Consider the following 26224-nt stretch of genomic DNA (forward strand, 5'->3'; position numbering starts at 1 on the left):
TAAAGCAGTTTGTTTTCAAATCCCTCCATGACCTCGCCCCTTCCTATCTCTGTGACCTCCTCCAGTCCCACAACCCTCCGAGATATCTGCGCTCCTCCAATTCTGGCCTCTTGAATGTCTTTGATTTTAATCGCTCCACCATTGGCGGCCGTACCTTCAGCTGCCTAGGCCCTAAGCTCTGGGATTCCCTCCCTAAACCTCTCTGCCTCTCTTTCCTCCTTTAAGACGCTCCTTAAAACCTACCTCTTTGATCAAGCTTTAGGTCATCTGCCCTAATTCCTCCTTATTTGGCTCAGTGTCAAATTTTGTGAAGCACGTTAGGATGTTTTACTCTGTTCAAGTTGCTCCATAAATACAAGCTGTTGTTATAGAAACAGCTCCATGATGATGCCGATTTATGATTTTAGTCACACCCACACTAATGCAACGCCCTTTACATTAGTAGATTTCTTTAAACAGGAACTCAATGTACAAAAGTTAGGCAAACCATTTTCTGTATTTGTAAGGCACTGCAATACAATGATACTAATCCAGCTGAAACATGCCCATTGCATTGCAAAATCTTGCCATGTGTGAGATCATTGCAAAAAAAGGATCCCCAATTATTTTGGCATTTCTCCTCTTCCAGTGACAAGGTTGACTCTTTAAAGGGCAACTTCATCCAGATTTGTGTATCCAGTTGGGATAGGAGTGTATTAGAATTACATTTAAAAATAATTGTGTGACATTTCAGTGCGATTTAGTGAGTTAAAATCAGCCCGAGGGCATAGAGGTTGCTGATCTGTGGAGTTAGAATTTTTGAATGTGATGTGTGGATTCATAACGATGGGATGTTGTTGTTTTAAAGGTGCACTGTCATTTAAAGGGGCACCGACATTTAAAGGGGCACCGTCACCAGGCTCTCTGCCATATTTGTAAACATAATTGTGGGCAATTATGTGATGATTGATGATCGTGTGAGCCCTGAAACACCCTCCCCCACCCCCACTTTAAAGCCAAACCAAGAAGAAAATCAAAAACCATATCAAAGTTTGTGCCATGAGATTTGCTGGGAAGCTTTCAATGAGGTTATCTCTAAATGTTGATGCCTGAACAACCCCTCCCCTCAACACAAACGCTGTTAGTGCCAATTTAAAAAGTGTAAACGCTGATTGGATTTTTAGCAATATTCTATCTAACTGCAATAAACATTGAAACTCCATTCATCTGAACCTATGAAACGATGATAGATCACGGGACGGATTTAGCCAGCCCCACTTTATTGTTCCCTCTGTCAAACACAGCATAGTAATAGCCTATGAAGACATCTCCCAGGATCCACAGCGGCCCAGCAGGGGGAGGGATGTCCATGCCTTGGAATCCACTGCTGCAATAAACTTGTCCCCATTCGTCCTCCTGCTGCATAAGTGGAATAAAGTGGAAGTGGTTAATCAGTCATTATCTTTAACAGCACTCACTATTCCAAAGGAAGAAAGAACATGCATTTATATAGCGCCTTTCACGACCTCAGGATGTCCCGCAGTACTTTGCAACCAACGAAGTACTCTTTTATTGAAGTGCAGTCAGTGTTGTAAAATAGGAAACGCGGCAGCCAATTTGCGCACAGCAAGATCCCACATACTGCATGTGATAATGACCAGATCATCTGTTTTTAATGATGTTGGTTGAAGGATACATATCGGCCAGGACACCAGCAGAACTCCCCTGCTGTTCTTCAAAAGAGTGCCGCGGGATCTTTTACGTCCACCCGAGAGGGCAGACGGGGCCTCGGTTTAACGTCTCATCTGAAAGACGGCACCTCCGGCAGTACAGCGCTCCCTCAACACTGCACAGTGAGTGTCAGCCTGGATTACGTGCTCAAGTCCCCGGAGTGGGACTTAGAACCCATGACTTTCTGACTCAGAGGCCAGAGTGCTGCCCACTGATCCAAGGCAGACGCCGTAACAAATAAGGGCATGATTATCATTGCAAAATTGTACATGAATGGCATTTATAGATCTGTGAGGTAAATGTTCTGATTTAACACTGCTAGTGTGGAACTTTGTGTGACAGGAGCACATGCAAAGAATGAGTGCAGAGGCCACTGCTCCTGACTTGCAGCCCACGCGATTTTTCGCCTATTACTCCTGCGAGGACTGCAAGTTGGGCATGTTGACCTCAGCACTGGAACTCCCGACATGAACCCCCCAGCGGGTGAAGCTCTACCTTGGGAGTGTTAACTTGAAAATGTATCCCGTGTGCAGTGATGTCGACATTCTGTCATATTATAAAAAAGTAGAATTCCAGTTTTCAGTTGAGCCAGACAGTTCTTTCTTCTTATAAAGTAAATTTCCACATACCTGAAGTGTGTAGGCCTGAGGAGGAAGAACATAATCGACACCTCCTATTGTGAAGGTCACGTCAGGCATGCTGGATAAATAACCGCAATCTATGGAGTACTGTAAAAACACAACAGTGTCCAGTGACTGAATGGACAATTTTTACCTTGGGCACGTGGGTGGCGGGTGGAGGTGCCCGTGAGCCATTTTGAGGGCCCGGGCCTCATCTTAATATCATCAGCAAGTGAGCCACCTTACACCACTCTGACCGATGTGAGAGCACTGACACAGCTGCACACCCTATGGAGGATGCAGTTGGTGAGTTTGAGCACAGGTTGAAAGGGAGCAAGTGGTGGTGTGAGAGGGACAGCAGGAGCTTACTGCCCGAATGGTCACATGGCTGCCGCAAATCACCCTGCTGAGCTTTGTGAAGTTCAGCGGCGTGGTGAAACCGAGCAGTCATATCATGCTGCTGTTGTTATTCGGTGAGGAAAGAGACCAGAGTGCTAGCCCTACTGGCCTAGGCACCAGTCATCTGCTTGGTACATTAGTGGGCAACTACTGACTGATACTGCAGCCGATCTCTATGCTAGTCTGGAAGGAGGCAGAGGCCAAAGAGTTGACTGCCAGAGGCAGATTCATCCCCGGTGCAGAGGTTGGCTACAGGCCTTCTTGCAGCAGACGGCACGGCCCTGCAGCTGCCTTGCCTGGTGACCCAGAGCCAACAAAGGCAGTTCCCCTTGATCATTAATAACAACAGAAAACGCTGGAAAAACTCAGCAGGCCAGGCAACATCCATGGAGAGAGAAACAGAGTTAACGTTTCAGGTCGAAACCCTTCTTCAGAATGAGAAAAAAAAAGCAGGGAGTGAAACAGATTAAAAGGCCAGTTTGGGGCTGGGAAATGGGGGAGGGGATGAAAGAACAAAAGGGAAGGTCTGGGATCATTGGTGTGTTTATAGTTGGTGGCATAATGGTGGGTACTGGCCGTCTGACTCTGGTGCCCTCTGATCTCTCTGGTATGCTTCCTTTGACCTTTTTCCCCGTCCCTTTGAACAAAATCATATGATGAGATGTTCTGAATGCCCTGAAGTCCCATATCTTGGAGTAACTTGGCAGTTGAAGAAAAAATAGTCTATTGTGGCAAAGCCACTAAGAGACTCTCACAGTGATTTGTATAATTGCCTTTAATCATGTTTATTACCTTTCAATGTTGGCTCTGGTTAAACAGAACTAGATCGACAAAATCGCGATCTGACGCGATGACGTCATCACGTGGGCCATGTGACGTCCCCAACGGCGGGAAACGTGATGATGTCATGACGTCAGAGGTAGAGGGCGTGGCCAGCCAGTCCTCGTGTGGAGTGATAGAGAAAAGGCCTGTTTAGAGCTTCTCCTGCATTTTCTTGTTTTGTAAAGTTTCAATACATTAAACTCAGTTTGTTAACTTCCAGTGAGTTCATAGATTCTTTGCTAGGAGTGCAGAGACTCCTACACTATGAAGAAAGATTAATTTACTTTAAATAGCTCCTGACAGGAAATAACCTTATTGGCCTTCAATTGCTATTTTTAAATGGATGGGTTTAGCGTTGGGTGGGAACTGCGTGGGAAATATGGAAAATCGAGGGCTGCATCCCAATTTGCGTGGAGTTTAAATATCTAATGAACCGTTCGCACATTATGTGAAGAACAGGTCATGTCAGTGGGAAAGCAAGTACCCGATTTTGCATGGTGTGTGAACTGAGTGCGGAGTCGAGTTTCCAAACTCACTACTTTGCAGCTCCCATTCCACTTGGCCTCTGCTTCACCCTTATATAATGGATTAAGCTAAGTTTCTCATAAAAGTTCCTGTGGCGCTTAACTGAAAATGCACATTGTAGTATTGCTATGTCATGACTTGTGCAATAATACTTTCCTAATACTGTCTTTACATTATTTTAATACAGAAAGGCAGAATTGGTTTAAACTGTGTGCTCACAAATCTTTTCTCACAGCAGGGAGGGAGGGGAAGTTTTAAGAAGGAATTCCGATTGCCAGTGTAGATAAGAGGAAACTTTCCTTTGCAATAAAGATTGGAAGAGATAAGACATGAGGGATGCACACAACAGGATATAACAACTGATAAACTGAACGGCGGCAGTTGTGTCAACAGGATATATGATACCCACAATTTGTCCTAGTAATGAAACATATTAAAATGCAACCTCAATGAAGCTCAGTAGGAACTTTAGCTACCTTCAAGGAGGTATCATGAGAGGCTTTGGAAAAGCATTGCTCACGATTCCTGAAAAGTTCTTTACACGTAAGTTTCTAGACGTAGGGGACTGCATGTACTGCTCTGTATGTAGTTTTAAGATTAATGTTTTCATAAAATCATAGAATGATACAGCACAGCAGGAGGCCATTCAGCCCACTGTGCCTATACCGGCTCTTTGGTGGAGCTATCCAATTAATCCCACTCCCCTGCTCTTTCCCCATAAATGTTCTCCCTAAAAAGTATTTATCCAATTCCTTTTTGAAAGTTACTATTGAATCTGCTTCCCCCGCCCTTTCAGGCAGCGCGTTCCAGATCATAACAGCTCGTTGTGTAAAAAAATGTTTCCTCATGAATCAAATTTTAATTTGAAATGATTTTGAAACATTAATGAATGAAGTTAATTGTCAGACATGTTACTGTCTCTAGCTTTTCGAATCTGTCATTAAAAAAGGCCAAAAGAATTGAATTGTCCTCCCAACAACGCGACGAGAATTGTAAAGAGTATTTCAGAAATGCTTCAGTGAAATCAGATTTTCTTGTACATACCATTCCATCATTGCTGGAGATTGCACCGATGCTCCTCTGTAGTGCACTGATGCTCGTACTCGGGCCACTGAGGAGAGACGTGCCAGTGTCTACAATGGCTTTACATCCATTTTCACAGAGTACAACAGTACCGTCAACCTTCACACTGAAAACATAAGAGCGTATGAATTAGGAGCAAGAGTCGGCCATACGGCGCCTCGAGCCTGCTCCGCCATTCAGTCAGATCATGGCTGATCTTCTACAACAACAACAACAACAGCTTGTATTTGTATAGCACCTTTAACATAGTAAAATGTCCCAAGGGTAAGCAAAAAAAATTGACACCGAGCCACATAAGAAATTAGCGCAGGTGACCTAAAGCTTGGTCAAAGAGGTAGGTTTTAAGGAGCATCTTAAAGGAGGAAAGAGAGGCGGAGAGGTTTATGGAGGGAGTTCCAGAGCTTAGGGCCGAGGCAACAGAAGGCACGGCCACCAATGGTTGAGTGATTATAATCAGGGATCCTCAAGAGGGCAGAATTAGAGGAGTGCAAATATCTCGGGGGGTTGTGGGGCTGGAGGAGATTACAGAGATAGGGAAGGGCGAGGCCATGGAGGGATTTGAAAACAAGGATGAGAATTTTGAAATTAAGGCGTTGCTTAACCGGGTGCCAATGTAGGTCAGCGAGCACAGGGGTGATGGGTGAACGGGACTTGGTGCGAGGTAGGACACGGGCAGCAGAGTTTTGGATGACCTCAAGTTTATTGAGGGTAGAATGTGGGAGGCCAGCCAGGAGTGCGTTGGAATAATCAAGTCTAGAGGTAACAAAGGCATGGATGATGGTTTCAGCAGCAGATAAGCTAAGGCAAGGGCGGAGACGGGCGATGTTATGGAGGTGGAAACAGGCGGTCTTTGTTATGGCGCGGATATGTGGTCGGAAGCTCATTTCAGGGTCAAATATGACACCAAGGTTGCGAACAGTCTGGTTCAGCCTCAGACAGATGTTAGGGAGAGGGATGGAATCGGTAACTAGGGAACGGAGTTTGTGGCGGGGACCGAAAACAATGGCTTCGGTCTTCCCAATATTTAATTGGAGAAAACTTCTGCTCATCCAGTACTGGATGTCGGACAAGCAGTGTGACAATTTAGAGACAGTGGAGGGGTCGAGAGAAGTGGTAGTGAGGTAGAGCTGGGTGTTGTCAGCGTACATGTGGAAACTGACGTGTTTTCAGATGATGTCGTCAAGGGGCAACACGTAGATGAGAAATAGGAGGGGGCCAAGGATAGATCCTTGATAGATAGTGGTAATGATGCAGGAGTGGGAAGAGAAGCCATTGCAGGTGATTTTCTGGCTACAATTAGATAGATAAGAATGGAACCAGCTGGACAATGGTGGTGAGGTGTTGTAGGAGGATGGAGTGGTCAACTGTGTCAAAGGCTGCCAACAAGTCAAGAAGGACGAGGAGGGATAGTTTACCTTTGTCACAGTCACAAAGGATGTCATTTGTGACTTTGATGAGAGCCGTTTCGGTACTGTGGCAAGGGCGGAAACCGGATTGGAGGGATTCAAACATGGCGTTCCGGGAAAGATGGGCACGGATTTGAGAAATGACAACACGTTCAAGGACTTTGGAGTGGAAAGGGGGATTGGGGATGGGGTGGTAGTTTGCAAGGATGGAGGGGTCAAGGGTTGTTTTTTTGAGGAGGAGGTGATGACGGCAGTTTTGAAGGCGAGGGGGACAGTACCTGAGGATAACGAACCGTTAACAATGTCAGCTAACATGGGAGCCAGAAAAGGAAGTTCTACATCAACGCTACCTTCCCGCCCTATCTCCATATCCCTTGATTCCCTTAGTGCCCTAAAATCTATCGATCTCAGTCTTGAATATACTCAATGACTGAGCCTCCGCAGCCCTCTGGGGTAGAGAATTCCGAAGATTGACAACTCGCTGAGTGAAGAAATCTCTCCTCATCTCAGACCTAAATAGCCGACCCCTTATTCTGAGACTGTAACCCCTAGTTCTAGACTCCCCAGCCAGGGGGAAACAGCCTCTCAGCATCTAGCCTGTCCGGCCCTCTAAGAATTTAATATGTTTCGATGAGATCACCTCTCATTCTTCTAAACTCCAGAGAATATAGACCTAGCCTCCTCAATCTCTCCTCATAGGACAGCCCTCTGGCAGGAAGGCAGAAAGCGATCGGTCAACCTCTTAGCATTTGGGGGACTATATTGTGTTTTATCAGCGAGTGAACTTTCCCTGCAGTGTGGTATGGTACAGAAGGAGCCTCTTGGGAGGGCATTACTTTTTTGCGTTGTTATTACAAAATTAAATGACCTAATTTGCATGGTTGCCTAATTAGCGACTTCGTCGTATTGCTCTCTGAACTCCTAAGTGCCTGACTGAAAAATCCCGGAACTCTGCCCTTTTGCCAATACAGTGATGCTGGTTGCAGTGATCGATTTGGCCTGTAACTCAAATGACCACCATAACCGGCTGATGGCGGCAGCCCATTCCCCACTTGTACTGTTGCTCGGAGCTGAGCGAAGCTTGATGCATTGCTCACCTTCTCCTTGCCTCTCGCAGACGATGCTAAACAGATCAACCTTTCCGCGCCCCCGACCAACACTATGAGCAGAACTCTGCTCAGCTGTTTAACCTGCCATCCGGCAGTAATTATCGACCAGCTGAGCAGTAAACTATAAAAGTGTACAATTCCTCATTTAAAAATCCCTCTTTATTCTCAAATTGCGGCTGTTCTGGGTGACTGGAATAGCGTTGTTTTTGACAGAGGCTCATCCTCGGCATATTTTAATAGTCAGTTAAAAAGAATTCTGCCTTTTAACATCCTTTTTTCTTGCTGTTGAACAAAATATTCGTACCATCTTGAAGCAGCGTAGACTTGGAGGAATTCCGCGCCTAACAGTGTGAGGAAGTTGAGCGAAGTCTCATATTTTAAGGTGCTTTTGTCTTTGCTAAGGTTATCCTCGGGCGGAGGCACAAGAGGCTCAAATATCACGCTCACTCTTCATTTCACCTAATGCTGCCCCCTCCCATTGGAAAGCACTGACCCAAGATTCCCACTGGTACAAGCCAGGGAATCCAGCTCCACCTCTTCACTCTTAAACAGAGGGGACCTCTCGTCTCACAAGAGCCATAAACAGGCTGGCCTCTGCTGCTGTCGGAATATCAAACCTCAGGAGATTTATATTTGGGTTGGGAGAGCTGTGTATTTGCTGTTGGTGGCAATTTTTAAAGCACCTTTTAGGTGAAAGACCCTGGGACGAGGTTAATGGCCGGTCTATGATAGAATGATCGTACTTGGACTCTGAATGGGATGAGCTTGATGGGCCGAATGCCCTTTTCTTGTTCTGGAATTTTTCTTGTCCTCATAAGACATGATATTGGACCATAGCGCCCTCATTAAGGTGAGAATTGTACAAGTCCTTTATGGCTGCTGCAGTCTGCAGCCCTTGTAAAGACACAGATACTGCAGAATTACATAGGAGATAGTATTAACAGCACAGAAACAGGCCATTTTTTCCCAACAGATCTATGCTGGTGTTTATGCTCCACACGAGCCTCTTCATCCAACTCCATCAACATATCCCTCCATTCCTTTCTCCCTCATGTACTAACCTGTGTCAGCTGTGGCTCAGTGGGTAGCACACTCGCCTCTGAGTCTGAAATTGTGGGTTCACAGTCCCACTCCAGAGACTTGAGCACATAAAAAGCTAGGCTGACACTCCAGGGCAGTGCTGAGGGAGTGCAGCACTGTTGGAGGGGCTGTCTTTTGGATGAGATGTTAAACAGAGGCCCTGTCTGCTCTCTCAGGTGGATGTAAAAGATCCCATGGCCACTATTTCAAAGAAGAGCAGGGGAGTTATCCCCGGAATCCTGGCCAATATTTATCCCTCAATCAACATAACAAAAACAGATTATCTGGTCATTATCACATTACTGTTTGTGGGAGCTTGCTGTGTACAAATTGGTTGCTGTGTTTCCCACATTACAACAGTGATTCCACTTCAAAAAAGTACTTCATTGACTGTAAAGCACTTTGAGATGTCTGGTGGTTGTGAAAGGTGCTATATAAATGCAAGTCTTTCTTTCTTCCTAGCTTCCCCTTAAATGCATCTATGCTATTCACCTCAAGTTGTGACCAGGGACTTCTATTCTGTACTAATCGTGATCAGTTTTATCACAGCTCAATCCCCTAATGCTAAATTCTCCTAGAGTCTGGGAACTGACTTCTTAACCTGTCAGCGTATTAAGAAGGCTCTTGCGGTTCTGATGAAACCTCTCTTTACTATCACCAAAGAAATCTCTTGCTTGATTCAAACATGTACCTGTGGCACACCACTTCCCTCCCAACCCCTGCCCGCCCCAGGAGTTTCCTGTTCCACATCACGTTGATGTTGCTGCTACTAAACCTAGTTCATAGTTAAGATCATATCAAAGTACCACTGAAGGTTCTGTCTGCGGGAAGTATGCTTCTACCGCCATCTAATGGTTGGGTGCAAAACTACACTCCCTGTTGCACCAACATGTAGCTTACACTAGAGTTACATTTGTCCCTGCATTTACCTATCTAGCTGGATTTGCCAGTATCCCTGAATAGTCACGGGAATCCAGTGGAGTTCACCAGTGAAGTGAGAAGTATCAAATCCACCAAAAATGATTTCACTACCAGCCTGATCATTTGGATTCCTGGGAAACAAAACACAAAGAGAAACCATTAAAGTTTGGTCAAGATTAGACACTGCAAAAGTGGCAGTACAATATAATACAAAACAGTGTTAGTTAAAAAAAAATGGCTGGAGGATTCCTCTGTTCAGCATTTGCAATGAAATCATTACATGTTCCTTATACTCACTATTATGATTTGTCTGCAAGTAGCAAGCAGGGGACATCTGGCCCCTCTACCCATTACCACCATTCCCCTCCATCTTGTGTTAACCTACCTGTCAGTTGAGGCAATTAAGTGAGTTTGGGCATCTTAACATGGTTCCCAGTTTCCACACATTTGCTGCAAAAACACTGGACAAAATGTTGGTACTGCTCAGGAACATGGGAGAGGGAGATTCCAGGAACACTGAGGCAGGTCATGGGATCTGGAATCGTGAAAGAGGGGCATTGGGGAGGGATTCTTGAAGTCTGGGAAAATTGGGGTTGGTTAGAGATCAGCGAGCACTGTGTCATTAATCTAAAGGCTTGTCAGCACTTGGATGGGGGTGTGGCGGGATCTAGGAGTAGGCGGGGGGGTATTGATGGGGGGCTGAAGCCTGAGGAGTGAGATCTTGAAGCCCAGCAGGACTCGGGAGAAGGTTTTGGAGCATTGGGAATTGCTGGGATCTGGCAGTTTAGGGAAGGAGCAGAGTCAGCTGGAGAATTCAATCTCCAGTTTCTTTCAACATCTTTCAGAAAATAGCAAAGAATCTCCTGTGATCGTCACAGGTTGAGGGGGACACGCCTTTCTACCCTTCAATTTCTGCTGTACACAGATTGGACGCTGGAAAATTCTGCAAACTGTAAATCCTCAGAATCTACAGATGTAATTAAAGCTCTCAACTATTGCAAGGTAAAAATACCCAGCCGAAGTCCAGGATCTTGGGAGAGGCTGATAAAAACTTTAACATGGCACTATAAGGCACAAAAGACAAATTAATAGGTACATTTAATAATTTGAATGTGAAATTGTAATTTTATATTTTTTGAAATTCTGTTTAAACCCTTATTTTAGACATTATTACTGAGGAAAAAATGGCAGATGAAAACATTGTCAGAAAGCATTGTAAGCAATTTATGGGAACAATATTGTGTAATCATAGTGATGGGTTCACATAGGCAAAACCCATTATAAACATGGGCATAGGAACTTATAATGGAGAAAAGTTGACACATAAAGATTGACAGAAACATGACAACAGGACGTGATAGGCAGTGGATGCAAACATAACAATTTTAGGATATTGTAGATAATGGCCCGGATTTTGCGGCGGTAATGACGGCGAAACTGTTAGCATTCGCCGTCATTACCTCTCTGAAACTGGCCATAGCTTCAGGATTTAGCACACGCGCAGGTAAACACGGGAATCCTGAAGTTGCGGTCAGTCATTCCTGGCTCCGCCACAGGTTGTGCTGAGGAACTCCCCAGAGCCGGCAATCAGTGCAATCACTTGAACTGATGAAAACTTCCCCTTTTCCGCTCTAATATTGCTGTTAAACACCCCATAAAAAGTTAAGCCTTGTTGAAATGGGTGTAACTGGAATTTTAACAGTGTATTGACTGCTGAACAACCGTTCTGGCCCTGAAAAACTAATTTTCTATTTGTGCAATGTCAAATTTCTCCATTATGATAAAAAAACTAGATTTTTTAAAAAGTTTGTTTACGATATTTCAGTTTTTACCTTAATCCCATGTGCATGTCCCTCTCTGTAAAACTTTTAAAAAGTGATTGATAATCAGTGCTTTTTATTTCCTGATTTGCTGTCTGTGAGAGTTCTTCAATGTGATTGGCTGCTTGGACAGCTTGCTGACATTACTGCTAACGTACGCTGGGGACCCCCTTTTGACAGTGTTACAATCAAATTAAGGTGGAGAAAGCTAAAGTTATTGCCACAGAGATCATTGGAACTTTGTGGGCAGCTTCTGTCAAGGTCAGCAGCGATTGCCGTCGCTTCGCCGCTGACCGCAATTTCCGTGCCATTCTGTATGAGCACTTTTATTGCTCATTGCAGTGACTGATCATGTAACAAACCCAAGCACTTCAGTAAGAAATTAGATCAATACTGTTTCACCCACCAATTCTGGGCATGCCAATTGTTTCAATATGGTACAGGAAACTCTTTATTATCCGGCACCAACGGGACCGGCGTGGTGCCGGTTTATCAAAAAGTCCGGATTACAGAGAGGTATAGTTTAAAAGGTACGAGAGCCCCGTACACAGCAACAAATCCAGGCTTCCCTGTTGCTTAGCAACATGTGCAGGAACTCCGGCCACAGACCAAGTGTCCCTGTTGCTTAGCAACAAGTGTATGAACCCCAGTTACACAGCCACAGATCCAGGAACTGCCACTAATATGAAGTAAAACTTACCTGAACCTACTCCTGAATTTTGCCGGTTAACAGAGATTTCCGGTTAGGTGCCGGTTAAAAGAAAGTTTCCGGATGTTGTCACGCTAATTCTCTGCATATAGCCTGGTTTCATTGCAGACCAAATCCCCCCCTCAAATACCGCACCCATTCACTCTTCATGTCTGTAATCCATGCAGTTTCCAGCAACATTACTCGATAGTGAACAGGAGCTGATACTCTGGCTTATTTTATTGTTCCACTAGACCAGGTACACCGAAGTCAATTCCGCCACAGCGACTTACTCAGCACAGCCCAGCAAACCAACCCAGGGGTTTCCTGACCTGTAGAAGCTCGGTTACAAAACTAGGCTGTGTACTTGTTAATTGGGCCATCAGGGAAAGGTGGAGGAAGATAAGAAAAAGAAAGAAAGGTTTGCATTTATATAGCGCCTTTCACGACCCCGGGATGTCCCAAAGTGCTTTACAGCCAATGAAGTAACTTACTTAAGGGTAATACTTACATTTAATTTCAGTCATCCTTTTCATAAAATGCCACAGCATTGTGACATAGTTTTGTTTAAACAAAAGTGAACGCACAACAACAACAACTTACATTTATAGAGCACAGTTAACAGGGCAGAACGTCCCAAGGCGCTTAACAAGAGCGATATCAATAAAAACATTTTTGACACCGATCCACAGAAGGCATATCAGGACAGATGAACAAAAGATTGGTGAAAGAGGTAGGTTTTACGGAGCATCTTAAAGGAGGAAAGAGAAGCGGAGAGGTTTAGGGAGGGAATTCCAGAGCTTAGGGCCCAGGCAGCTGAAGGTACGGCCGCCAATGGTGGGGTGATTAAAATCGGGGGCACGCAAGAGGTGCTGCAAACAGAAACGTATATTAATGGAGTGAATTTGGTTCAAGAATATCTGGATTTGCATTGATGCAAGGGTTAAAGGCTTCATTCTTCTGGCTCATATTGACCGACTGTTTAACTACGTTCCATGTAATTACAGGAAACTTTCGATTAACCGGCCACTAAATAACCGGAACGCTCTATCCACCGGCAAAATTCAGGAGTCGGTTCCGTTAACTTTTATTACTTTTATTACCTTTTATTACTCCATTTGTTGCTGTGCAAGGGTGTAGCTGAAGCTGTTGCTAAGCTACAGAGACGCTTGCAACTTGTGCCGATTGTTTTGAAGCTGTACAGGGCTTGTTGCTTTATACGGAGCTCTGAGCTCCGTATCTTTTACTATAGCGTTCGGTTATTCGGCATTGTTGATGGACCAGCACCAGGTCGGTCCCGTCCGTGCCGGATACCAGAAAGTTTCCTGTAGAATGCATGGAAAGAATTCCAAATATTCTAATCTAGAATGCTGTGTAGTAATAATGGTGTCAAAGAAAAGGGAACTTTTATCTCAAAGATATGGGGGGAGAAATTCAGTATCGCCCCGTTTGGGACGCAATTATCGGCCGGGCACAAAGTTTAGCGCCTGGCGCTAATTATCGCCTCCGACTGCAAACTTGGCTTCTATCGCCCCTGGAGGTGATTGGAGTGCTAAATCAGGCGCTTCACACCTGTCCTAAGGTGCAAAGGCCGAGGAGCGAGGCGCTACCTCAGAGCGCTGGCGAAGCTCATGTGATGTCAGTCAGCAATGGAACACAGACACACTGGCGCTGGCCAATTCTTAAAGGGGAGGGTCGATCTTGCTCTCCATCCACACCCTGCTCATTGCAGCCTTGAATCTTGGCCTGGAGAGACCTGCACATCAAATCTGCTGGAAAGAACAATGGAGAGGCCCATGGAAAGAGCTCAGAGTGCAGCCACCACAGTCTCTTCTAAATCGGTACAAGGAAGGGCAAATCAAAATGAACCTGCAAAGTGCTGCTCAGTACCCAAAACTCCTTCACACAGCGTTGAATCTCTCCAGAAGTCTCTCTCTCTCTCTCTCAGAATGCGTGGTGCAAAAATGTCACCAACAAAAAAGGCAGGAAGCGGTCGCCTTTAAATAGCGCTCCCCCAGTCCCTTCCTGACTGCAAAACGCTCCCCTCAACCTGTCGTTGCTAGCGGCAGGCGGTAAGGCAGGGGGCGCCACTCAATATCTGGTCAGTTACACACTCGACTGACATCACGATCTGCCGGCGCAGGAGATCGTGGCAGTTGTGTTTAGCGTCGCCGCAAAATGTCTAGTTAATTTCGTGAGCTCCGCAAACATCGCCGCGCCTGGACGCTAGTTGCTTTGCGCCCCATTACCGCCCTCTTAAGGCGCTAACGGGAGACGCAAACCAACTGAATTTTTCCCCCATGCACTCCAAATGTTTCGTTTACTTCTTGTAAAGACTAGAAGAGAAAGCCCCACCTGCTGAGGTACACAGAGAAGAGGGGCAGTTCCACCAGGTCCTGCGCCATCATGTTGTCAAACACAGGTGTGGCGCCTGCAGCTGCGATAGATGGGTAGGCCAGTCCAAGAATCCCATCAAATGGGGAATGCATAAATGTAGTGCCAGGCTCTGTCACACTTTCACCAAATTTCTGGTCCACCACGGAGATACCTTCAACCTAAATACAGAAAAAAAGACTTGAATTTATTTAGTGTCTTTCACGACCACCGGACGTCCCAAAAGCACTTTACAGCCAATGAAGATTTTTTTGGAGTGTAGCCACTGTTGTAGTGTAGGAAACGCGGCTGCCAATTCGCGCACAGCAAGCTCCCACAAACAGCAATGAGATAATGACCAAATAATCTTTTTTAGTGATGTTGGGTGAGGGATAAATATTGGCCAGGACACTGGGGAGAACTCCCCCGCTCTTCTTCGAAATAGTGCTATGGGACTTTTTACGACTACCTGAGAGAGCAGATGGGGCCTCGGTTTAATGTCTCGTCCGAAAGACGGCACCTCCGACAGTGCAGCGCTCCCTCAGCCTAGATTTTGTGCTCGAATCTCTGGAGAGAAGCAGCTACGTGGACATAAAAAATTACAAGTAAGCAGGAGTGGGAACTTTTTTGTTGATTTTTTTCTCCCAGCCTGAAAGTTCTGAGGCCCATCGCAGCTGATAGCAGCAAACTAAGCACCCACCAGCGATCCAGCCTGGGACCTCCTGGCTGATACTAGCCTTGTTTGAAACGACTTGTCTTTTTACTAATTTGATATTCCTCAAGCAACATTGTGTAAGTGCTGTGTCACTCGTGACATTTCAGATTACTCTTTCGGATAAAACGATTACTTACTGTCACTGTGTCTATTCCAATTATTCCTGACAGACTGCCTGTACCATAATGGATCGAGAAGGGGCGCCCATCTCTTGTATAAGTCGATGATGTATCTGGGACAAACTTGTTATGCTGTCCTGTAAAAGAGCAAAATCTTCACACTGAGACACAATCCTAGGTAAAGATTTGATCATTTTAACTCACCCGATTTAATACTTCCATGCAAAAATTCTTTCATACTCCTAATACAAGGACGGGATTATATCCCAATTGGTATGATATTCTACAATATAAATTCTCATTGCTAACGCACCAGTCTTCCTTTACAAATGAATCCATATTTTGGAAGGGCAGGGGCTGACTAGAGAGGGTCCAGAAGTGTCAGGTCACATTTGACCAATTTATTTTTTGAGGAGGTTACAGATCTGGTGAATAGGGAACAGGCAGTGGATGTTACCTACATGGCTCGCACAACACCCAAATTCACAAGGTGCCTGCCCATGGGACGACGGTAAAGGATTAAATTGGAAAGATGCGTGGCTGGAGGATAGACAGCTTAGAGTGGTGGAGCTTGGGAAGGTGTTGGATTGGAAACTGGCTGGCAGTGGAATCCCGCAGAGGTCGGTGTGGTGGTTGCTGTTGTTTCCAATCTTTATAAATAATTTGCGGGAGGCAATATTGTCCAGGGTGTCTAATTTAGCTAATGACACCAAATTGGGTACAGTTGCCAAATGATGAATCATTGACAGCCCGAGGTGCTTCACAGCCAATGAAGTACGAAGTCAATGAAGGGGCAGGGGATGAGTGGACAGTCATTGTATCCGTCCCCTTGCATCCTGATGCTAGAGATGGAGGTGGGACTGATACGATGGTATCACCCACCGATATTCCCACTAGTCCCTCACCGCCCCCCTTCCCACCTCTGGTCCCTGCAAGATACAGGCATACAGTACCTCTCAGTGGTGGAAGTGGCGCCTGACGTAAGAAAACTACTAGGCACTTGGTCTAAGCGTTAAACAAAGCTTTAATCAACTGTTTTACAACATGGAGGTCTAGTTGTGTCCTTCACTAGTTCCTGTTAAGAATGTCCTGCGCAAGCTGGGCCCGTGCCCGAGTATTTATTCTCTCCCTGGACAGTGCCACCCGCAGGCCGCTCAGTTGATTCATGTCAGCGCCCACAGGAGTGTTCCAGGCAAGTTTCATGGCTTGGAACCCCAACAAATCTCTGACGTGGCCATTATGACATTGCCTTCTTAGAACGGGGCTGAATTACACTTGTCAACAAAGTCTTCAGCTGGACCTCCTGGCTCTGCTCCTAAGAAGATGACCACCTTGCATTTTCTAGACCCCCTCCCACACATGGGTGCCCAAGTTGTGCCAATACTGGAGTGGGTGCTCACCAACAATAAGCAAATTGCCTGATCCCAGGAAATCAGACAGGATCAGGCACTTATCTCTTGGACGCAATGAATAGATAAGGGAGAACCAGTGGATGTGGTGTATTTGGACTTTCAGAAGGCTTTCGATAAGTTTCCACATAAGAGATTAGCGTGTAAATTTAAAGCACATGGGATTGGGGGCAAGGTACTGACTTGGATAGAGAACTGGTTGGCAGACAGGAAGCAAAGAGTTGGAATAAACGGGTCTTTTTCCAAGTGGCAGGCAGTGACTAGTGGGGTACCGCAGGGATCGGTCCTTGGGCCCCAGCTATTCACAATATATATTAATGATCTAGACGAGGGAACTAGATGTAATATCTCCAGGTTTGCAGACGACACAAAGCTGGGTGGGCATGTGTGCTGTGAGGAGGATGCAGAGAAACTCCAGTATGATTTGGACAAGTTGGGTGATTGGGCAGATGCATGGCAGATGCAGTATAATGTGGATAAATGCGAGGTTATCCACTTTGGTGGCAAAAACAAGAAGGCAGATTATTATCTGAACGGCAATAGATTGGGAAAAGGGGAAGTGCAACGAGACCTGGGTGTCCTTGTGCACCAGTCGCTGAAGGTAAGCATGCAGGTGCACCAGGCGGTTAAGAAGGCAAATGGTATGTTGGCCTTCATAACGAGAGGATTCGAGTACAGGAGCAAGGATGTCTTGCAGCAGTTGTACAGGGCCTTGGTGAGACCACACCTTGAGTATTGTGTGCAGTTTTGGTCGCCTTATCTGAGGAAGGATGTTCTTGCCATGGAGGGAGTGCAGCGAAGATTCACCAGACTGATACCTGGGATGGCAGGAGTGACGTATGAAGAGAGATTGGGTCAATTGGGCTTGTATTCGCTAGAGTTTAGAAGAATGAGAAGGGATCATTGAAACTTATAAAATTCTAACAGGACTAGACAGACTAGATGCAGGAAGGATGTTCCCGATGGCAGGGGAGTCCAGAACCAGGGGTCACAGTCTAAGACTAAGGGGTAAGCCATTTAGGACTGAGATGAGGAGGAATTTCTTCACCCAGAGAGTGGTGAACCTGTGGAATTCTCTACCACAGAAGGCAGTTGAGGCCAATTCATTAAATATATTCAAGAAGGAGTTAGATATATTTCTTAAGGCTAAAGGGATATGGGGAGAAAGCAGGGACAGGGTACTGAATTTCGATGATCTGCCATGATCTCATTAAATGGCGGAATAGGCTCGAGGGGCCGAATGGCCTACTCCTGCTCCTATCTTCTATGTTTCTATGTTTCAATGTAAGTTCCGTTCCATCATTGAGTGGGTTCAGGGTTTTTGGGACATCTATGTTTAATCCTTATGAATCTTTGGAATTCTCTACCCCAGAGGGCTGTGGATGTTCAGTCGTCGAGCATATTCAAGACAGAGGTCGATAGATTTTTGGATACTAAGGGAATCAAGGGGTATGGGGATATTACGGGAAGGTGGCGTTGAGGTAGAAGATCAGCCATGATATTTGGATGGCAGAGCAAGCTCGAAGGGCCAAATGGCCTACTCCTGCTCCTATTTCTTAATAACTTAGCCTCCAAAAATAAAAAGTACTCAGTACGCCCTAGTATATCCTCAAGCACATGCCTGGAAATAGAAAGAAAATTGTATATTAAGGTTAATGATAACCTGGATTTTAAAGGGAGTACCAATCTGAGCAGGGACTTTAGACGTTACCCTGGTGACAATGCAGTCTCTCGCTGATCTGGTTATACTTACTGCATGCTTTGCTGTAACAGTAAACTGAAGGCACCCACAGATTGGATGAGCCAGTGTCGAATATGACTGTGAAATTCTGAGGAGGGGTGCCAATAGAAATTTGTCCTGCATACTGAGCCTGTTAAGAAACATGAATAATTATATTAATGTAGATAGCACCAGATTGCTCTGAATAGCTAGGCCCATGTCTATCCGATGAAACACTTGTTGACCCACCTGCACTGACTCACAAAACGTTCAAAACATAAACTAGGAGCAACTTAGGGTGGAGGCCTTTTCCCAATAAATTCCATCAATGCAAACAAAAGAAAGAAAGACTTGCATTTCTATAGCGCCTTTCATGACCACCGGATGTCCCAAAGCTCTTTACAGCCCCAATGAAGTACGTTTTGAAGTGTAGTCACTGTTGTAATGTTGGGAACTTTTATGATAAGAAGAAACTTTCTTTTTCTCTGGACTCTGTTGAAGCTGTTGAAAGCTGGAACAAGAGCTGAGACCTCAATAATGTTCACAACTGCTTTCCCAGGTCATTTAGGGTCGTTTTAAACTCTGGGTAGGGGGTGTAATTGGAGGTGCAGGGGGCGAACCGTCTGGCTCCCTGTAATTTGAGGCCCAAGTAGATTTTAACTACCGAAGCTCTCATGAATGACGTCACCGCCAGTGGATGGGAATCAAAATTGGTGGGGTTGGGGGAGGTTTGGCTGCAGGTCCAGTTACCGCCAGGGACCTACAGAAATGGTCCCTGGCAAGTTAAGTACAGAATCGGGTGCGGAGGGCAAGTCTGCAATCAGGAGATGGGCGGGGGGAAGGGGCTGCTGGGAGGAAGGGGCAGGGGAAGCCCAATGTATCCTCGCGGGGACAGGAGGAGCACTCCTGTTCCACCTGGCCCACAAAGAACCTTAACTTGGATCCGTGCTGACGGCAAGCTTTGCTGAAGGGCCGTAGACCATACGCGCCATAGTCCCCTTCGGCCCTGCTCCTCTGGGGTGGGTGGCCTTCCTGTCTCTGAAGTCAGGTGAGTACAAATTGGGTGTGGGGCGGGAACGGGTGCTAATCCCCCCCCCCCCCCCCCGCCATAGTGACCCCCACACACCAGCACTGTTCCCGCTGGGCGAGGAGGGATTAAAATTGGCCCTTAAGTTTCTATCAGTGCTACATGTCTTTGTTTCTCCATTTTAAGTTATTGTGAGTGCAGTTACAACTTCAAAGCACAGAAAATTAGCACAGTGATCTGAAGCATCTTGTTTTGCCTCAAGATTAAGTGAAGATGTACTGACTGTAGTATCTCCTAAAAGACAAATCAGTAAAACCAATATTCAAGAGTTCCTATCAATTTCATAAATTATGCCAGGAAGGAATCCAAGAAGGTGACATTTTTAATCTGGTTCTGTCTATTTGTCAAAAAGTGAATCAGAGACAGAGTAAACATTACTAACAAGCTCTAATCTTTTAGCCACAGATGGTACAAAGTCTAATACCCCTTGCCTCAATCTCATTGACACACCTCTTTGACACAGTCAATGAGATTGGTGCAAGTTAGGTGAAATAGCTGTAATGTATATTGCCATTTATTAAATATTAAATTCTGCTCCCTTTTATCTACTGGGAATAATTTTCAGCTTCCTGTTGCCTGATATCTGTAAAACCCTAAACAGATGTGCCAGATCAGGTACTGAACATGCTTCTGTGTAAGTATCTTGGTAGCATTGCAACGAATGTAGAACAGGCTACCCAATAAGCATTTATGTAATAACTATTGTGGTTTGTACTGAAGTGTTTCTTTAACTTGTTTTATTAAGATGGTTAAGAAAGGATTTGCCAAAAGATGTCAGAATACGACTTGAATCCTACCCACACATAATGGAGGGTCACTGTCGGTATGGATGGCTGATTGAGTCAGCAGGATGACACTAAGGTGATGCGCGATGCGTCGAATTGTTTCTTTCCCCAGGGTACAGTGTTACTGGCAGAGATAGTCTGGTAGGTCTGTGTGCTGCATGTACCACTGTTGAAATCCTCATGTGAAATAAGCAAAGGCCACAGCCCTTCATTCCCAACTTGGGACCAGTCTCAATGAACCCAATGGAAGGCCAAAAGGTCAGTTCTCAATTTATCACTCGGGTTAAAAAACAATGGTAGCTGCAATTTATTACTTCTCTGGTGATTTCTGTCCCCCTTTGGTTTATTTGCACACATATACTGGTGATATTCTGTCCGTACCAATGAAGATTTGGATGGCCCCGATTTTAACTCCAGGTGGATTCCCTGCTCAGGCCTGAGTTAAAATTGGAGTTGGATCTCAATGATGACATCGGGCCGCAATATGCATTTGTAAAGAAGGACCCTGTTGGCTCTGAGCGCGTGTCCTTGCTGCCTTCTCAGGAGAGCAGGTTAAAATTACAGATGTTGCGATCATGGCGGCTTTCGGACAGGTAAAAGCAAGGGGCGATTTTAACTGCCCACCCGCCAGGTTTCTGTAGAGCGAGCAGGGTTAAAATCGCCCCTTTACAAATGATTATAAAGGTGTAGGCCATCAGTGAAATAATTGTAGGAACAGACTTACATCCATGTAATTGAGAAGGGGCTCAGCTGACTTTTGAAAGGCAGAACACTCCTGGGTTTGACCCCATTGTACCATATCAATCTTATGGTGCTCCCAGAAATCAGAAAGTATCCCTTTCTCTTTCATTGTTTGCTTGATAGACTTGTGTCTCTTCAGTGGAATTCTGTAAAGATATATTAGTAAAACTGCAGAAGCCATAATCACTGGTTAGTCATTAATTTATGATCTCCTTCTTAAACATTAGCTTCCAAATGATTTAACGTTCACACTTCTGCAAAGCACGTATCTCAAATTCTTTTATTCATGAAACATCTTTTGGATATACAAACATACATGAAGGGAAGGACAGTTAAAGATCAACTGGTCCGTCTAAGTTTGTTGCATCCTAGCACAGTGCCACACCTGCACACCATCGCCCCTTCCCCTCCCACACACAGCCATCTCCCGGGAGAGGCAGCTAAAGAGAACAGGCCATAGCCCAGTCTTGGGAAATTCCTCTCTGACTCAGGAAGGTGATCAAGCAGTCTCCAGGAGACCAACCCCTCAGGCAGGTGTACTGCTCACTTGTTTGCAGGCCCGCCTGAATATGGCATCAAGTGGGCTTTGGGCGCACCTCCCTCCCCCACCCCACCCACCATGATTTTCAACTGCTGGCCGCCCTTCTTTCAGACACAAAGGGGGAGAAATTGGGTGAGAAGCGCCACCTGTTAGCGCCTAAAGAGGCAGTCAGTGGCTGTAGCGCCACTGGCTGCGCCTCCCGCGATATTCAGCAGGGGCGCTAATGGTGGCGTTAGCCATTTGCGCTGCGCCGCCACCGATGACGTCATCAGTGTGCGCAGTGCCCCATTCGCGCCCCGTTCGCGATATTTGATAGCGAACGCCGCAGTTGCGCCGTTTGCTACCCGCGCCCGGTTCACGGGGCCTTACTGTGCCGGCAGCGGCGCAAGTTAAGGTGGAGGTGCGGAGCGGCCGCCTTTTTCGGCGGCCGCCTGCCAGCACCTCCGTCCCCGGCCTCCTGACCCCCCCCACCCCGCGGCATTGCCGACTGTTTCCCGAGAGCCCGGCACTTCTCCTTGGTGCCGGGCTCGTTTGCCGGCACTCGCGAGCGGGGATCGCGCTGCTGCAGGCCCCTCCCCCTTAACAATGGGAGGAAGGCCTGCAGTACCGCAGCGTGCCGTGCCGCAGTATTCAGTTTCAGCGCTCTAAGAGGGACGCAGAGCGCCTCGAGCCTCGCCCCGTCTCCCTCTAGGGGCAATGGAACTGAATATCTGACGATCGCTAAAGCCTCGAACGCTGCGCTAAATCCTGCGCTCAGGCGACTTTTGCGCCACTTTGGCGCCCCAACCCAATTTCTAGGCCAAAATGACTGACCGTCAGCTGAATTATTCGAGGAGTGGCCTGACCGATGCCTTATCCAGAGAAAAGATAATCGAGGCGATTTTAACTCCCTTTGTCCGGCAGAATGGGTGGAGTTCAAACCAACTTAACCGGCCGCTTCCTGCGCCATTGCCATCTGCACTCAAGCATCCTACCAGGCGGCCCGGATCCCTTCCTGAATCAGGCAGGAGTCTCATTAGTCGATGCAAATCGGAGTCCTATGATGTACATAGGACCGCGATGCAATTTAGAGGGCCTACTGTGTGCCATGGCCAAGAGGAAGAGGCCCCAGAAAAGGTAAAGCTAAAATGAGAGTCATGGGGCCAGGAGGATCTACCCCAGTAATTATTATTTTATAGTAAATTGTCCTGACAATGCATCCTAACATGCTATTCACTATTACAACAGCTCATGGGCTATAGTGCACTTCAATGACTCATGTCCCATAAACCTCAGGGCCTTCTCCTGCTCAGCAGCATTGAGCACGCAACCCTACCCATATATTCCTCATGTATATCCCTACTCAAGTGCATCACGCTACATTTACATCAGCAAATTTTATTTATATAGCACCTTTAACGTAGTAAAGTGCCCCAAGGCGCTTCACAGGAGCATTATCAAACAAAATTTGACACGAGCCACATGAGGAGATATTAGGGCAGGTGACCAAAAGCTTGGACAATGTGGTAGGTTTTACAGAGTATCTTAAAAGAGGAGAGAGAGGCGGAGAGATTTAGGGATGGAATTCCAGAGCTTAGGGCCCAGGTAGCTGAAGGCATGGCCATCAACGGTGGAACGATTAAAATCAGGGATTCTCAATAGACCAGAATTAGAGGAGCGCAGAGATCTTGGGGTGGGGGTGGGGGGGGGGGGGCGTCGTGGGGCTGGAGAAGATTACTGAGATAGGGAGGGGCGAGGCCATTGAGGGATTTGAAAACAAGGATCAGAATTTTAAAATCGAGGTGTTACTTAACTGGGAGCCAATGCAAATCAGAGAGTACAGGGGTGATGGGTGAATGGGACTTGGTGCAAGTTAGGACATCGGCAGCAGAGTTTTGGATAACCTCAAGTTTACGGAGGGTAGATCCATGGGAGGCCAGCTATTTATCTATTTAAAAGTCATCTGCTTATCCTATCATCTAATTTAGTGACTTTTTGTGGTCTTATTCAGTTTTCAGACTATTGCTTAGTTTTGTTTTTACTTTTCCTTACTTTTTTTGCTCATCAAGGTGAGGGATGTTAGTGCTGGGGAATGGAACACGTCCCATTTTGGGCACTCAGAATAAGGATCAAGCACCCCCAGGTCACATAGCATAGTTACATGCAGAGCAAATGTTCTCTACACTGTCCAACAATGCACCTCAACCCCAACTGTAGAAAAGCACCTTCATTGTACTGGTGTAAGATTCTTCCATTACCCACACAGACCATCCTCCGTCTTCTCTAAGTATGATTTAGTTGCTGAATTGGGGCAGTACTCTGCTAATGGACATCAGTTTAGGAAAATGAGACGACAAACAGACCTATTGTTACACAGCTCGTTCAACTTTCAAGCCCTAAAGAAAAAAACAGTTAACTGAGATGATCATAAGAACATAAAAAATAGGAGCAGGAGCTGGTCATACGGCCCCTCGAGCCTGCTCCGCCATTCAATAAGATCACGGCTGATCTTCACCCTCAACTCCACTTTCCCTCCCTGTCCCTGTATCCCTTGATTGCCTTAGTGTCTAAAAATCTATCGATCTCAGTCTTGAATATACTCAATGATGATTGGGCATCCACAGCGGTAGAGAATTCCAAAGATTCACAACCCTCTGAGTGAAGAAATTTCTCCTCATCTCAGTCCTAAATGGCCGACCCCTTATCCTGAGCCTGTGACCCCTGGTTCTAGACTCTCCAGGGAGGTGTGATTCTAGGTAGCCTGGTGAAGGGCTAACCAAACTCACTACGTGAGCCAGACTGGCTCTAAGGCCACAAACCAAAGCTGAAATTATGAGGCGATGAAGCAGCCAAGATAACCCTTAGATTTCCTGGTCTGGACTAGTCCTTCTAAACTGATTTATCGTATTAAGTACCAGTTATATCAACAGTATAATTCCTTAAAATAAATGTTTTTGTTTCATTACCTTTTAAGACATTCTGAAAGATGGAAACAGCAAAGAGCAAGGATTATCCACTTCATTCTATAGTTTCAGAACAGTCTCAACGAGCTGAATGTAGGCAGGTTCAGGTAATCGTAACCTTTTGATGGAACCCTCCTGTCGTTTCAGGCTCTGGACTACTGTAGACCGGAAAACAATGCAATGACCAACCCCAAGTGCAAAGTCACAAGGAAATCAGGTAAGATTTATACTCTGTATGAATTATCAGCGCTGCTTTGATTAAATGGGCAGCTTGAACTTTTTCAGGCAAATGGCGTGGTTTCTTCAGAACCAATAAGAAAATGCATTGCTTTAGCATTAATCACTGTGAAACACAAAAGTCTGATAAAAAGGTATAATAGTTACACCCAGTAAAATAATCAGTGACTTGTGATAAGTGGAACCAAACAGATGAATGATTTAACTGAAGTAGTTGAACTGCCAGCTGAAATAACCCATGTTACATATTGGATACACAATGTAGACTGCAGAATTGTAGAATGACTCAGTTTCTAATTACTAGTGTGAGAGTACAGACCGCTCAATAAATATTTGTCATTCAACCTGCTCAAGCCTGTCAATGGAGCTCTGGACCGACTTGATGGTCATTTTGCACTCCCTGTAACCCTTAGAAGGGCTGCTTATCCATAATTTTTGAACGTTCCATCCATAGGCCAGAGAGAGACACACACACAAAAAGAAAAAAATCTGTGATTGCCTGAAATCTGAAATAAAAATAGGAAATGCTGGAAATATACAGTAGGTCAGCCAGCATTGTAAAGAGAAAAGACAGGCTATGACATTTTCGGTGTGTACCCTTCAAAATCCAAGTATCCAAGTGTACACTGTCAGCAGGGAACCATACCTGCTGGCTGCCTGTGGCTAGAATTTGTGATCACATAGCCACCACCTCCCAAAGCCACGAATTCCACCACCTAGCAGGACAAGGGCAGCAGCCGCATGGGAACACCATCACCTCCAATTTCCCCTCCAAGTTGCACACCATTCCGACTTGGACATATGTCGCTGTTCCTTCATCGTCGCTGGATCAAAATCCTGGAACTCCCTCCCTAACAGCACTGTGGGAGCATCTTCACCACACGGGACTGCAGCGGTTCAAGAAGGCGGCTCACCATCACCTTCTCAAGGGCAAATAGGGGTAGGCAATAAATGCTGGCCTTGCCAGCGATACCCATATCCAAGGAATGAATTTTAAAAAGTAATTGGCAGATATGCACAGCCAGTGGGCAAGACTTCCTGCCAGCAGCACATACTCAAAAACTGACCCTATAAACCCATTACCCCGCCTTGTTTTTACCTTATCTAAGCCATTTAATATTTTCTACACTTCAACAAGGTGCCCCTTAACTGTCTTCTCTCTTGGCTATTTTGTCGGAGGTGCTGTCTTTCAGATGAGACGTTAAACCGAGGCCCCGTCTGTTCTCTCAGGTGGATGTAAAAGATCCCATGGCACTATTTTGAAGAAGAGCAGGGGAGTTATCCCTGGTGTCCTGGCCAATATTTATCCCTCAACCAACATAACAAAAACAGATTATCTGGTCATTATCACATTGCTGTTTGTGGGACCTTG

General features: G+C 45.8%; 1 protein-coding gene across 1 annotated transcript; it reads right to left on the reverse strand.

Moving 5' to 3' along the window:
• Window positions 1–1230: 1230 nt before the first annotated feature.
• LOC147105091 (cathepsin E-A-like) lies at window positions 1231–24674 on the reverse strand. Its single transcript, XM_086011169.1, has 9 exons — window positions 24619–24674; window positions 21116–21278; window positions 18553–18670; window positions 15409–15527; window positions 14539–14738; window positions 9684–9806; window positions 5121–5265; window positions 2340–2438; window positions 1231–1395 (listed from the first exon to the last, which is right to left on the reverse strand). The coding sequence occupies exons 1-9, from the start codon at window positions 24672–24674 to the stop codon at window positions 1231–1233; spliced, it is 1188 nt and encodes a 395-aa protein (XP_085867295.1).
• Window positions 24675–26224: the final 1550 nt, after the last annotated feature.

Source organism: Somniosus microcephalus, chromosome 18 (genome assembly GCF_052327205.1).
Source record: "Somniosus microcephalus isolate GS21.2 chromosome 18, FLI_Smic_1.0, whole genome shotgun sequence".
NCBI classification, from domain to species: Eukaryota; Metazoa; Chordata; class Chondrichthyes; order Squaliformes; family Somniosidae; genus Somniosus; species Somniosus microcephalus.